This window comes from Trichomycterus rosablanca, chromosome 11, assembly GCF_030014385.1.
Source record: "Trichomycterus rosablanca isolate fTriRos1 chromosome 11, fTriRos1.hap1, whole genome shotgun sequence".
Classification (NCBI taxonomy): domain Eukaryota; kingdom Metazoa; phylum Chordata; class Actinopteri; order Siluriformes; family Trichomycteridae; genus Trichomycterus; species Trichomycterus rosablanca.
Window position 1 is genome coordinate 27,501,495 of NC_085998.1, and position 13,050 is coordinate 27,514,544.

The 13,050-nt window shown below is 39.9% G+C and overlaps 1 protein-coding gene across 1 annotated transcript in view; it reads left to right on the plus strand.

Moving 5' to 3' along the window:
* Positions 1–13,050, plus strand: part of anpeplb (alanyl (membrane) aminopeptidase-like b) — a 34,124-nt gene that overhangs the window by 3,019 nt on the left and 18,055 nt on the right. Inside the window, exons 2-5 of the mRNA XM_063004601.1 lie at positions 8,188–8,327; positions 8,462–8,604; positions 10,251–10,371; positions 10,462–10,616. Coding sequence (XP_062860671.1) covers positions 8,188–8,327; positions 8,462–8,604; positions 10,251–10,371; positions 10,462–10,616 — 559 coding nt within the window. The remainder of the gene's footprint in view (positions 1–8,187; positions 8,328–8,461; positions 8,605–10,250; positions 10,372–10,461; positions 10,617–13,050) is intronic.

The following is a 13,050-nucleotide window of genomic DNA, read 5'->3' on the forward strand; positions in this document are numbered from 1 at the left end:
CATACAAGTCATAGATACAGAAAATCAGTGTTTCTTCAACATTTATGTACTCCTAAGTACTTTAAAGTTACTAAGAGTGGACATACAAGTCATAGATACAGAGCGTCAGTGTTTCTTCAATGTTTCTGTACTCCTAAGTACTTTAAGATTACTAAGAAAAGTAAAATAAAAAAGTAAGTAAAAAAAGTAAGTTTTTATATTTAAGATGAGGGAGAAATGGTGGCTCTCAGTGGGTAGAACTGTTGCCTCACAGCAAGAAGGTGCTGGATTTGATTCCCAGGTGGAGCGTTCAAGGTCCTTTCTGTGTGGAATATCCATGTTCTCCTCCTGGTTTTCTCCGGGTGCTCTGGTTTTCTCCCACAGTCCAAAGACATGCAGTCAGGTTAATTAGAGATACTAATGTCCCCCTAGGTGTGTGTGTCTGTGTGTGTGTGTGTGTGTGTTTGGCCTCTGATGGACTGGTGACCTGTCTGGGGTGTTTCCTGCCTTTCTCCCAGTGAATCGGACGCACCGTGACCCTAAATAGGGTAAAGCAGTGGTAAAACAGACATGAAATGAATATTTGATTTCACTCACTTGCTCAACCATTTATCCAATCAGGGTTGCCGGGGGGTGCTGGAGCCTATCCCAGCTTTACAATGGGCGCAAGGCACACAGTAACACCCTGGATGGGGCGCCAGTCCATCGCAGGGTAGACACACATACACACACCCATTTACCTATAGGGCAATTTAGTGTCTCCAATTAACCTGACAGCATGTTTTTGGACTGTGGGAGGAAACTAGAACTTCCGGAGGAAACCCACGCAGACATAGGGAGAGCATGCAAACTCAAATATTTAGGTGGCACGGTGGCTAAGTGGGTCGCACTGTCGCCTCACAGCAAGAAAGTCCTGGGTTCGATCTCCAGGTTGGACGGTCCAGGTCCTTTCTGTGTGGAGTTTGCATGTTCTCCCCATGTCTGCGTGGGCATGCTCCGGTTTCCTCCCACAGTCCAAAGACATGCAAGTGAGGTGAATTGGAGATACAAAATTGTCGATGAGTGTTCGATATAACCTTGTGAACTGATGAATCTTGTGTAATGTGTAAGACACCGTCATCCGCGTGCCACACCCAGGGATAATCAAGCTGATTGACATCAGCTGTGCAGCACCTTTATACAGTAAAGGCTGCGCACGGCTCACTTGGCGCAGAGTCTTGCGTTAAACTACTGATACCAGACCTGGCCGGTACTATTTCTCGTCCTCTTTTTCTCTCGGGGAACATTGGTGTCCCCCAAAAGAAAAACCTCTTTCTTCATCTTCCTGTTTAATTCCAAGAACAGTTTTAGAAAAGAAAAATTATTTATTATTTCTTTAGTAACCTCGCACCTTTGTTGAGGTCTCTTTTAGTTCTGACACGACTACCCAACAGCCAGCGGGTAGCTGATCAGATTAGTTTTCTTTGTGTATCATGTTTTCCTAAGTTCACTCTGTAGTGTAGTGGTTAGAGTGTCAGTCCCTTGAACTCAGTCAGCTGACGTGTGGGTTTTGAAACCACACGTTTTATTTTCTCATTATCAAATTGCGGTCACCGCTAAGTCAGTTAGTCCTTTCTGTTTTCCTTTTTCCAACACTCCCACAGTTCCTTTACAGTGCCTTGCAAAAGTATTCAGCCCCCTTGAACTTTTCAACCTTTTGCCACATTTCAGGCTTCAAACATAACGATATGAAATTGTAATTTTTTGTGAAGAATCAACAACAAGTGGGACACAATCGTGAAGTGGAACGAAATTTATTGGATATTTTTAACTTTTTTTAGAAATAAAAAACTGAAAAGTGGGGCGTGCAATATTATTCAGCCCCCTTGCGTTAATACTTTGTAGCGCCACCTTTTGCTGCGATTACAGCTGCAAGTCGCTTGGGGTATGTCTCTATCAGTTTTGCACATCGAGAGACAGAAATTTTTGCCCATTCTTCCTTGCATAACAGCTCGAGCTCAGTGAGGTTGGATGGAGAGCGTTTGTGAACAGCAGTTTTCAGCTCTTTCCACAGATTCTTGATGGGATTCAGGTCTGGACTTTGACTTGGCCATTCTAACACCTGGATACGTTTATTTGTGAACCATTCCATTGTAGATTTTGCTTTATGGTTTGGATCATTGTCTTGTTGGAAGATAAATCTCCGTCCCAGTCTCAGGTCTTTTGCAGACTGCAACAGGTTTTCTTCCAGAATGGTCCTGTATTTGGCTCCATCCATCTTCCCATCAATTTTAACCATCTTCCCTGTCCCTGCTGAAGAAAAGCAGGCCCAAACCATGATGCTGCCACCACCATGTTTGACAGTGGGGATGGTGTGTTCAGGGTGATGAGCTGTGTTGCTTTTACGCCAAACATAACGTTTTGCATTGTGGCCAAAAAGTTCGATTTTGGTTTCATCTGACCAGAGCACCTTCTTCCACATGTTTGGTGTGTCTCCCAGGTGACTTTTTATAGATATCTTTGAGAAATGGCTTTCTTCTTGCCACTCTTCCATAAAGGCCAGATTTGTGCAGTGTACGACTGATTGTGTCCTATGGACAGAGTCTCCCACCTCAGCTGTAGATCTCTGCAGTTCATTCAGAGTGATCATGGGCCTCTTGGCTGCATCTCTGATCAGTCTTCTCCTTGTTTGAGCTGAAAGTTTAGAGGGACGGCCGGGTCTTGGTAGATTTGCAGTGGTCTGATACTCCTTCCATTTCAATATGATCGCTTGCACAGTGCTCCTTGAGATGTTTAAAGCTTGGGAAATCTTTTTGTATCCAAATCCGGCTTTAAACTTCTCCACAACAGTATCTCGGACCTGCCTGGTGTGTTCCTTGGTCTTCATGATGCTCTCTGCGCTTTAAACAGAACTCTGAGACTGTCACAGAGCAGGTGCATTTATACGGAGACTTGATTACACACAGGTGGATTCTATTTATCACCATCAGTCATTTAGGTCAACATTGGATCATTCAGAGATCCTCACTGAACTTCTGGAGTGAGTTTGCTGCACTGAAAGTAAAGGGGCTGAATAATATTGCACGCCCCACTTTTTAGTTTTTTATTTCTAAAAAAAGTTTAAAATATCCAATAAATTTCGTTCTACTTCACGATTGTGTCCCACTTGTTGTTGATTCTTCACAAAAAATTACAATTTCATATCGTTATGTTTGAAGCCTGAAATGTGGCAAAAGGTTGAAAAGTTCAAGGGGGCTGAATACTTTTGCAAGGCACTGTATATATACATATATATATATATATATATATATATATACATATACATATATATATATATATATATATATATATATATATATATATATATATATATATATATATACTGTATATATATACTGTATATATATATATATATATATATATATATATATATATATATATATATACTGTATATATATACTGTATATATATATATATATATATATATATATATATATGTTTGTATAAACATATATGAATATCTTCTGCTGTTTATTTATATTAACAATTTAGCATTTCAAACCTTTAAGCAGTTCAAAGGCACAAGCACTATAAATACCTCATAGAGTACCAGGTAGAGCACTGTTCTTTAACACCAGCAATCCTGGTTCAAATATCACTTTACTGCAATTTTTTCCTATCTGCTTTTGGGTTTCCCCAGACTGGTACTAAACATCTGGGAAACACAACACAAGGCGTTTGAGCCCCGTAACATAATGAGTAACTACCGTTCCTGTCATGAATGTAACCAAAGTGTAAAACATAATGTTAAAATCCTAATAAGCAAACAAACAAATACAATTATTTATATATACACTGATCAGGCATAACATTATGACCATCTTCCTAATATTGTGTTGAATCCCCTTTTGCTGCCAAAACAGCCCTGACCAGTCAAAGCATGGAGTCTTTTATCAGAACCAGCATTAACTTCTTCAGTAATTTGAGCTACAGTAGCTCGTCCGTTGGATCGTACCACACGAGCTAGCCTTCGCTCCCCACGTGCATGAGCCTTGGCCGCCCATGTCCCTGTCGCCAATTTACCACTGTTCCTTCCATGGACCACTTTTGATAAATACTGACCACTGCAAACCGTGGACACCCCACAAGAGCTGCAGTTTTGGAGATGCTCTGACCTAATTGTCTAGCCATCACATTTTTCCTGCTTCTAGCACATCAACTTTGAGGATAAAATGTTCCCTTGGTGCCTAATATATCCCACCCACTAACAGGTGTCGTGATTAAGAGATAATCAGTGTTATTCACTTCACCTGTCAGTGGTCATAATGTTATGCCTAGTCGGTGTATACATTGTGGCGTCGTCGAGAAGGAAGTAAGCATGAATGACATGGATGTTTGAAAATAAGAAAAAACATGTGTGCATAAAGCCTATTTTTATATATGTTATGTTAATAAAACTGCATGTATACATTTAATATTTATGCTAACATACAGTGTATCACAAAAGTGAGTACACCCCTCACATTTCTGCAAATATTTCATTATATCTTTTCATGGGACAACACTATAGACATGAAACTTGGATATAACTTAGAGTAGTCAGTGTACAACTTGTATAGCAGTGTAGATTTACTGTCTTCTGAAAATAACTCAACACACAGCCATTAATGTCTAAATGGCTGGCAACATAAGTGAGTACACCCCACAGTGAACATGTCCAAATTGTGCCCAAAGTGTCAATATTTTGTGTGACCACCATTATTATCCAGCACTGCCTTAACCCTCCTGGGCATGGAATTCACCAGAGCTGCACAGGTTGCTACTGGAATCCTCTTCCACTCCTCCATGATGACATCACGGAGCTGGTGGATGTTAGACACCTTGAACTCCTCCACCTTCCACTTGAGGATGCGCCACAGGTGCTCAATTGGGTTTAGTCTATCACCTTTACCTTCAGCTTCCTCAGCAAGGCAGTTGTCATCTTGGAGGTTGTGTTTGGGGTCGTTATCCTGTTGGAAAACTGCCATGAGGCCCAGTTTTCGAAGGGAGGGGATCATGCTCTGTTTCAGAATGTCACAGTACATGTTGGAATTCATGTTTCCCTCAGTGAACTGCAGCTCCCCAGTGCCAGCAACACTCATGCAGCCCAAGACCATGATGCTACCACCACCATGCTTGACTGTAGGCAAGATACAGTTGTCTTGGTACTTCTCACCAGGGCGCCGCCACACATGCTGGACACCATCTGAGCCAAACAAGTTTATCTTGGTCTCGTCAGACCACAGGGCATTCCAGTAATCCATGTTCTTGGACTGCTTGTCTTCAGCAAACTGTTTGCGGGCTTTCTTGTGCGTCAGCTTCCTTCTGGGATGACGACCATGCAGACCGAGTTGATGCAGTGTGCGGCGTATGGTCTGAGCACTGACAGGCTGACCTCCCACGTCTTCAACCTCTGCAGCAATGCTGGCAGCACTCATGTGTCTATTTTTTAAAGCCAACCTCTGGATATGACACCGAACACGTGGACTCAACTTCTTTGGTCGACCCTGGCGAAGCCTGTTCCGAGTGGAACCTGTCCTGGAAAACCGCTGTATGACCTTGGCCACCATGCTGTAGCTCAGTTTCAGGGTGTTAGCAATCTTCTTATAGCCCAGGCCATCTTTGTGGAGAGCAACAATTCTATTTCTCACATCCTCAGAGAGTTCTTTGCCATGAGGTGCCATGTTGAATATCCAGTGGCCAGTATGAGAGAATTGTACCCAAAACACCAAATTTAACAGCCCTGCTCCCCATTTACACCTGGGACCTTGACACATGACACCAGGGAGGGACAACGACACATTTGGGCACAATTTGGACATGTTCACTGTGGGGTGTACTCACTTATGTTGCCAGCTATTTAGACATTAATGGCTGTGTGTTGAGTTATTTTCAGAAGCCTGTAAATCTACACTGCTATACAAGCTGTACACTGACTACTCTAAGTTATATCCAAGTTTCATGTCTATAGTGTTGTCCCATGAAAAGATATAATGAAATATTTGCAGAAATGTGAGGGGTGTACTCACTTTTGTGATACACTGTACATGGATACAACATATAATATCATATACAAATTAATCCTATAGATATATTTAGTATATGTACATACACACTTTTATAATGGGTATTTTACATATGATATAAACTTGGATACATGTATGATATAATAATATATCACCTTACAGCTAATGTGGAAAAACCATTATTGATTTAGGGGCATATATGTAATATATTACATTTCCGTGTGGGTTCCCATAGCACATAACAGTTATTAAATAGCAGTTTAGTATTTCAATATTTCAAAATGTAAAATTTTCTTTAACTACTTAAAATAGAAATGAATACTGCAATAATGTGGGGACAGAACATCTTCCAAATTTAGATTACACATGTTCAGTATTATGTCCTCTGTTTAACAATACCTGTTGTAGAAGCCACTACCCAACTACTACTCAGTTGTATTGCTTCAATCTTTGCCTATCCCCATGGAATTTACCACAGCTGTGATGCTTGCAGCTGATTATATCTCTTGGTTAGCACATACAGTGGTGCTTGAAAGTTTGTGAACCCTTTAGAATTTTCTATATTTCTGCATAAATATGACCTAAAACATGTCACACCCAGTTAAACAAATGATACAAAAATATTATACTTGGTCATTTATTTATTGAGGAAAATGATCCAATATTACATATTTGTGAGTGGCAAAAGTATGTGAACCTCTAGGATTCGCAGTTAATTTGAAGGTGAAATTAGAGTCAGGTGTTTTCAATCAATGGGATGACAATCAGGTATGAGTGGGCACCCTGTTTTATTTAAAGAACAGGAATCTATCAAAGTCTACTCTTCACAACACATGTTTGTGGTAGTGTATCATGGCACGAACAAAGGAGATTTATGAGGACCTCAGAAAAAGAGTTGTTGATGCTCATCAGGCTGGAAAAGGTTACAAAACCATCTCTAAAGAGTTTGGACTCCACCAATCCACAGTCAAACAGATTGTGTACAAATGGAGGAAATTCAAGACCATTGTTACCCTCCCCAGGAGTGGTCGACCAACAAAGATCACTCCAAGAGCAAGGCATGTAATAGTCGGCGAGGTCACAAAGGACCCCAGGGTAACAACTGAAGGCCTCTCTCACATTGGCTAATGTTAATGTTCATGAGTCCACCATCAGGAGAACACTGAACAACAATGGTGTGCATGGCAGGGTTGCAAGGAGAAAGCCACTGCTCTCCAAAAAAAACATTGCTGCTCGTCTGCAGTTTGCTACAGGTCATGTGGACAAGCCAGAAGGCTATTGGAAAAATGTTTTGTGGACGGATGAGACCAAAATAGAACTTTTAGGTTTAAATGAAAAGCATTATGTTTGGAGAAAGGAAAACACTGCATTCCAGCATAAGAACCTTATCCCATCTGTGAAACATGGTGGTGGTAGTATCATGATTTGGGCCTGTTTTGCTGCATCTGGGCCAGGACGGCTTGCCATCATTGATGGAACAATGAATTCTGAATTATATCAGAGAATTCTTAAGGAAAATGTCAGGACATCTGTCCATGAACTGAATCTCAAGAGAAGGTGGGTCAGGCAGCAAGACAACGACCCTAAGCACACAAGTCGTTCTACAAAAAATGGTTAAAGAAGAATAAAGTTAATGTTTTGGAATGGCCAAGTCAAAGTCCTGACCTTAATCCAAACGAAATGTTGTGGAAAGACCTGAAGCGAGCAGTTAATGTTGAAGCTGTTCTGTACAGAGGAATGGGCTAAAATTCCTCCAAGCCGGTGTGCAGGACTGATCAACAGTTACCGGAAACGTTTAGTTGCAGTTATTGCTGCAAAGGGGGGTCACACCAGATACTGAAAGCAAAGGTTCACATACTTTTGCCACTCATAAATATGTAATATTGGATCATTTTCCTCAATAAATAAATGACCAAGTATAATATTTTTGTCTCATTTGTTTAACTGGGTTATCTTTATCTACTTTTAGGACTTCTCTGGAAAATGTGATGATGTTTTAGGTTATATTTATGCAGAAATATAGAAAATTCTAAAGGGTTCACAAACTTTCAAGCACCACTGTACTTATATGCTCTGGACTATAACTTTTAAATGTTTGAATTTTCTGTCAGTGCATTTGTGCGTTTTTGTGTTTACTATTTTATATAAATGCTTTTACCAACAGATTTCTTGTAGCAAGCCAGATGGAGCCCATACATGCCAGAGAAGTATTTCCTTGCTTTGATGAGCCAGCTTTGAAAGCAGTTTTTAATATCACTATTATTCACAGGCATGGCTCTACAGCTCTGTCTAATGGTCAGCCAGGTAAGACGATCCCAAGGCTTTGCAAGAACAATTAAAATAATATTTTGTATTTGATAATAGAATTTTATGGGAGTCAGCTTTAAATGTCAAAAAGTACATTAATTAAATAAAATGCTCGTATTTTCATTTCACAGATGACAGAATCGTGGACATAGATGGAGAGCAATGGATTGTTACTACGTTCAGCCCTACACCTTTAATGTCAACATATCTCTTGGGTTTCACTGTACATCAATTTGCCTTTCAGACAAATGAATATGATAAAAAGCCAATCATGGTTCGTTATCACTTAATTATTGCTTATTATTATTGGGTGTGTTTTATTTGTTATTCATTAGACATCTTTTCATTAGACACAATTTGTCCAGCATGTCCAACCGGTCCATGTGCTGGCTGACTTTATTTCTCTATAGCAGAAGAAGGCCTTTATTTGTCATATATACACATAAACATGTACAGTGCAATGAAATTCTGTTTTTGCATATCCCATATGTGTTATATGCATATGTTTGATATAAGCATATGTCTAAAAATTGTGTTAGAGTGCAGGGTCAGCCATTGTACGGCGCCCCTGAAGCAAAGAGGGTTAAAAACCTTGCTCAAGGGCCCAACAGTGGCTGCATAGCAGAGCCTTAAATTGAACCAACAACCTTTGATTGATAGCCCAAAGCTCTATCCACTAGGCTACCACTGTCCCTGGTATATAAGCACATGCCAAACTTTGACTGGGCAGTTTAAGACAAACCGAACACATTCTCTGGTGTGATGTATGGTATGCTAGCAGTCTGATGGATTAATCTGGAATTGGTAAAAGACAAAATAATGCTACTTGTCCAGATGTCAAGTGTGGTTGAAAAATTGGGATGGCCTCTTAGTTTTAGTTTCACAATCTTAATGCTGCACCATACGATGATGTTTAAAAAAAAAAACTAATTTGTGGAACCAGTTTTTGCTTAATGTCCCAAATTGATATAAAATAATTTATCAATAATTTCCCTTGGCATAAATAAAGTATTTATATATCTAAAAGTGATATAAAAGACATGAAAACCCACATCAGTGGTTTTGAAGGAAAATGAGTTTTAAATCATTGTCATGTTAATTAATTAATGTATCGTGTTCTTACATTTATTCTATATACAGACAGGTAATAAACAAAGAAACCTGAATAATGCTTACAGAACCTACAGAACAGAGTACTGCAGTGACACAAATAACATATTAACATACTAACATGCTCAATGCCATGTATAAGAAAGAAGAGCAGACCTAGTTGACCTTGACTTTGGAATAACACATAAAAAAAGAGGCTTTATTATTTGAAACAAAGTGACAAAAACTGCTTAACTGGCTACTGGAGTAAGTGCATGTGTGTACACCAAGAGAACAGTACACATTTGAATGCTTAACCCTATACATTTATAGTGTTTGGTGGATCTGGTAAGCTATGTGAGGACTTTCAGTACAGTACAGTAAATTGTTAACTAATCTAGATGCATTAATGCATATATGAATTAATGCATATATTACAGGGACAAGGGACAGTGGTAGCCTAATGGGTAGAGCGGACTATCAACAGAAAGGTTAAGAGTTTGAATCCCAGCTCTGCCATGCAGCCACTGTTGGGCCCCTGAGCAAGGCTTTTAACTCTCTTTGCTCCAAGGGCATTGTACGATGGCTGACCCTGCACACTGACCCCAACTTCCAAACAAGCTGGGATATGCAAAGAAAGAATTTCTGTGTACTGTTTGTCTGTATATGTACATATACATTTATACAATTCTGTTGTAAATAATACATACTGATACTAGCATGCAGATTAAAGAACTGGTCATTTGAAATTATTTTGGGATTAGTTTTAATGTATTAAAGTAAGGAGCTACATGTTTGACATCTAACTGTATTCCTCTTCTGTGCTTAAAGACATGGGCCCGACCTGAAGCTGTGAAAGCTAGACATGCTGAGTATGCATCTGAAATCACTGTGAAGATTCTGAGATACTTTGAGAACCTGTTTAAAATTAAATATTCATTAAATAAATTAGGTAGGAAAAAAAGCAGAGGTTGATAAAATGACAATATTTAGTGGTGTTCCGGTAAAAAATAATTCACAGCCTGTATGTTTCTATTCACAGATCAGATCGCCGTGCCAGATTTCCATTCAGGTGGTATGGAAAACTGGGGTGTGACAATGTATCGTGAACCGAGTTTACTGTTCGATAACGAAGAATCGTCTATAAAGAATAAAGAATGGGTTGCCTCTGTGACGGCTCATGAGCTGGCTCATCAGGTACAATAAGTCACCATTTTATACTGAATTAATTTAGTTAAATAAAACAAGGCAGCTAGAGACATTCTGACACTGAATGTAGACTACAGTGGTACCCTGAAACTTGACATCAATTGGTTCTGGGACTGGTGTCAAGATTGAAGACGTTGCGTTTCAGGGTATTTTTTATAATATATGGGAAACCTGTTAATGTGTTCCATGGTCCCATATATTTTAGTCTTATGTAAAATAATGGGGTTGTTTTTGAGACTTATACACTGAAAATAACACAAGTATAATATAAAACAATTGAAAAACAGTTATAAAAATACAATAAAACCTGCACTTAACCTTTACTTTATTGTTTCCTTATGCTTCTTAATGCTGTATTTCCTAGTGAGCTTAGTAATTCACATGAGAAGTGACAAAACCACTTTTGCACTGATGGAGTGTGGCAGTGCACAAACCTTCATGTAACTTATTGTACTAAAACAATGAGTGAGGATTTTTGTTAGTGGAGAGAACTTATGAGCAGTAATAATTAAGAGAGGTTTAGTGTTCCTATGTCGTTCTTTTAATACATTAAATCACATCAAGCTTCTTTTTTTAACGATAAGCATTTTAGACTCTCTGAAAAGCTAATTCTTACAATTTCTTAGAACCCTGAGCTATAACACAAGTTTAAAAGTGAAACAGGTAAACACAGATACATGTGGAGCTTTTAGAGTGTATTTGACGGTTATTCCACACAAATGCAGATTTGTCTCATATTCGCACTTTAATGACGTTTTACAGCACCGCTGAAGCCAAGCGTTGAACAAAGTGGCTGTTCATAGTTAATTGAAATTAAATAAATACATTTTTTAAAAAGCTGAACACGTCGAGTTTAAGTGTACAAATTTCTCCACAAAGAGCGTCGAGTTTAGGGGACGTTGAGTTACAAGGTACCACTGTATTTGCCCTAAAACGCTCTGTCTAATTAGAGGGTTGAGCAAATACACTATGAGCATTGATTGTGACAATGACATAGCGCCACTGTTTGAAATTTTAGAATGAAATGAGATTTCTGTTAATGCTAGTGCTATAGCTACGCAGGTGATAGGACACAAGATCACATGACATAAACCTTATTTGTTTTCAGTTGGAAGCCATTAGTACAGAAGCACAGTTATTCAGGGTAGGGTGTTAGTACTGTAGAGTAGAAGCACACCAGTCTATAATCATGATACGCAAAGCCAAATTTTCTCCCCTAATGTAGTTGTATCCAATCACCCTGATTGCGTCACGCTTCACCTCCACCGATACAACCCTCTACTGCTGACTGAGGAGCTTTGCAACGGACACAAGCCCCCTCCGACACGTGCTCAATACCGACTGCCTCTAGCACGAGGCAAGTTCATATGCAGACCAGCCTTGTGCACTAAGAGCCACACCCTGATCAGCATTATTCCCCAGCTCTGCGTAGGCACCAACAATCAGCCAGCAGAGGTCATAATTGCACCAGTTATGAGGAACCCTGGTCCGGCTTACCCACCCTGTGAACAACAGCCAATCGTTGAGATTTGTATTCGAAATCCCAGCTCTGTTGTGCTAGCATGTTTTACCGCTGCACCACATGAGCGGCCAACCCCATGCTAACATCAACTTGGGTCTTATTGCATAACATTAGTCCTGGATCTCACTTGTTCTTTTGAAGCTGGATGACTTTTTTGCATTTCCCCCCCAATTTCTTCCCAAACTAGTCCTATCTAATTACCCGATTGCAGTTCGCTTCCTCTCTACTGCTGTTAACCTCCACTGCTGACCAAGTAGAGCTGTGACTAACACACACCCCCTCCAACACGTGTGCAGTAGCTGACCACTGCTTCTTTTCACCTACAAGAGACAGGTTCATAATGACCTTTTTAGCAGTTATGAGGAATCCGTACAGCCTCCCTTCCTCAGACCAGCCAATCATTGATTGTGTAGGTGCACGGCCGGCTCAGTAGAGCTGAGATTCTAACACACAAACTCAGCAGTGGTTGGCTAGCATGCTTTACTGCACCACCCGAGCGCTCCTGAGTAAACATAATGAAAACAAATATAATGAAAGTAAATATTGTTTGTTATATTTTCCAGTAATCTAGTAAAAAGTAATGGGAATGCTGTTAAATCAGTCAAGAGAAAACAACCATATTAATATCCAAGAATTTGGGCTGCTCAGGTGGCGCAGCTGTAAAACACACGCTAGAACACCAGAGCTGGGATCGCAAATACATCATATCGAGTCTCAGCTCTGCCTGCCGGCTGGGCTGAGCAACCACATGAACAACGATTGGCCTGTTGTTCAGATAGGGGTGGGTTAAGCCGGATAGGGACTCTCTCATAACTGATGCAACTACGACATCTGCTGGCTGATTGATGGTGCCTGCACAGAGACAATGAAAGAGTGCATTGATCAGGGTGTGTCTCTCCG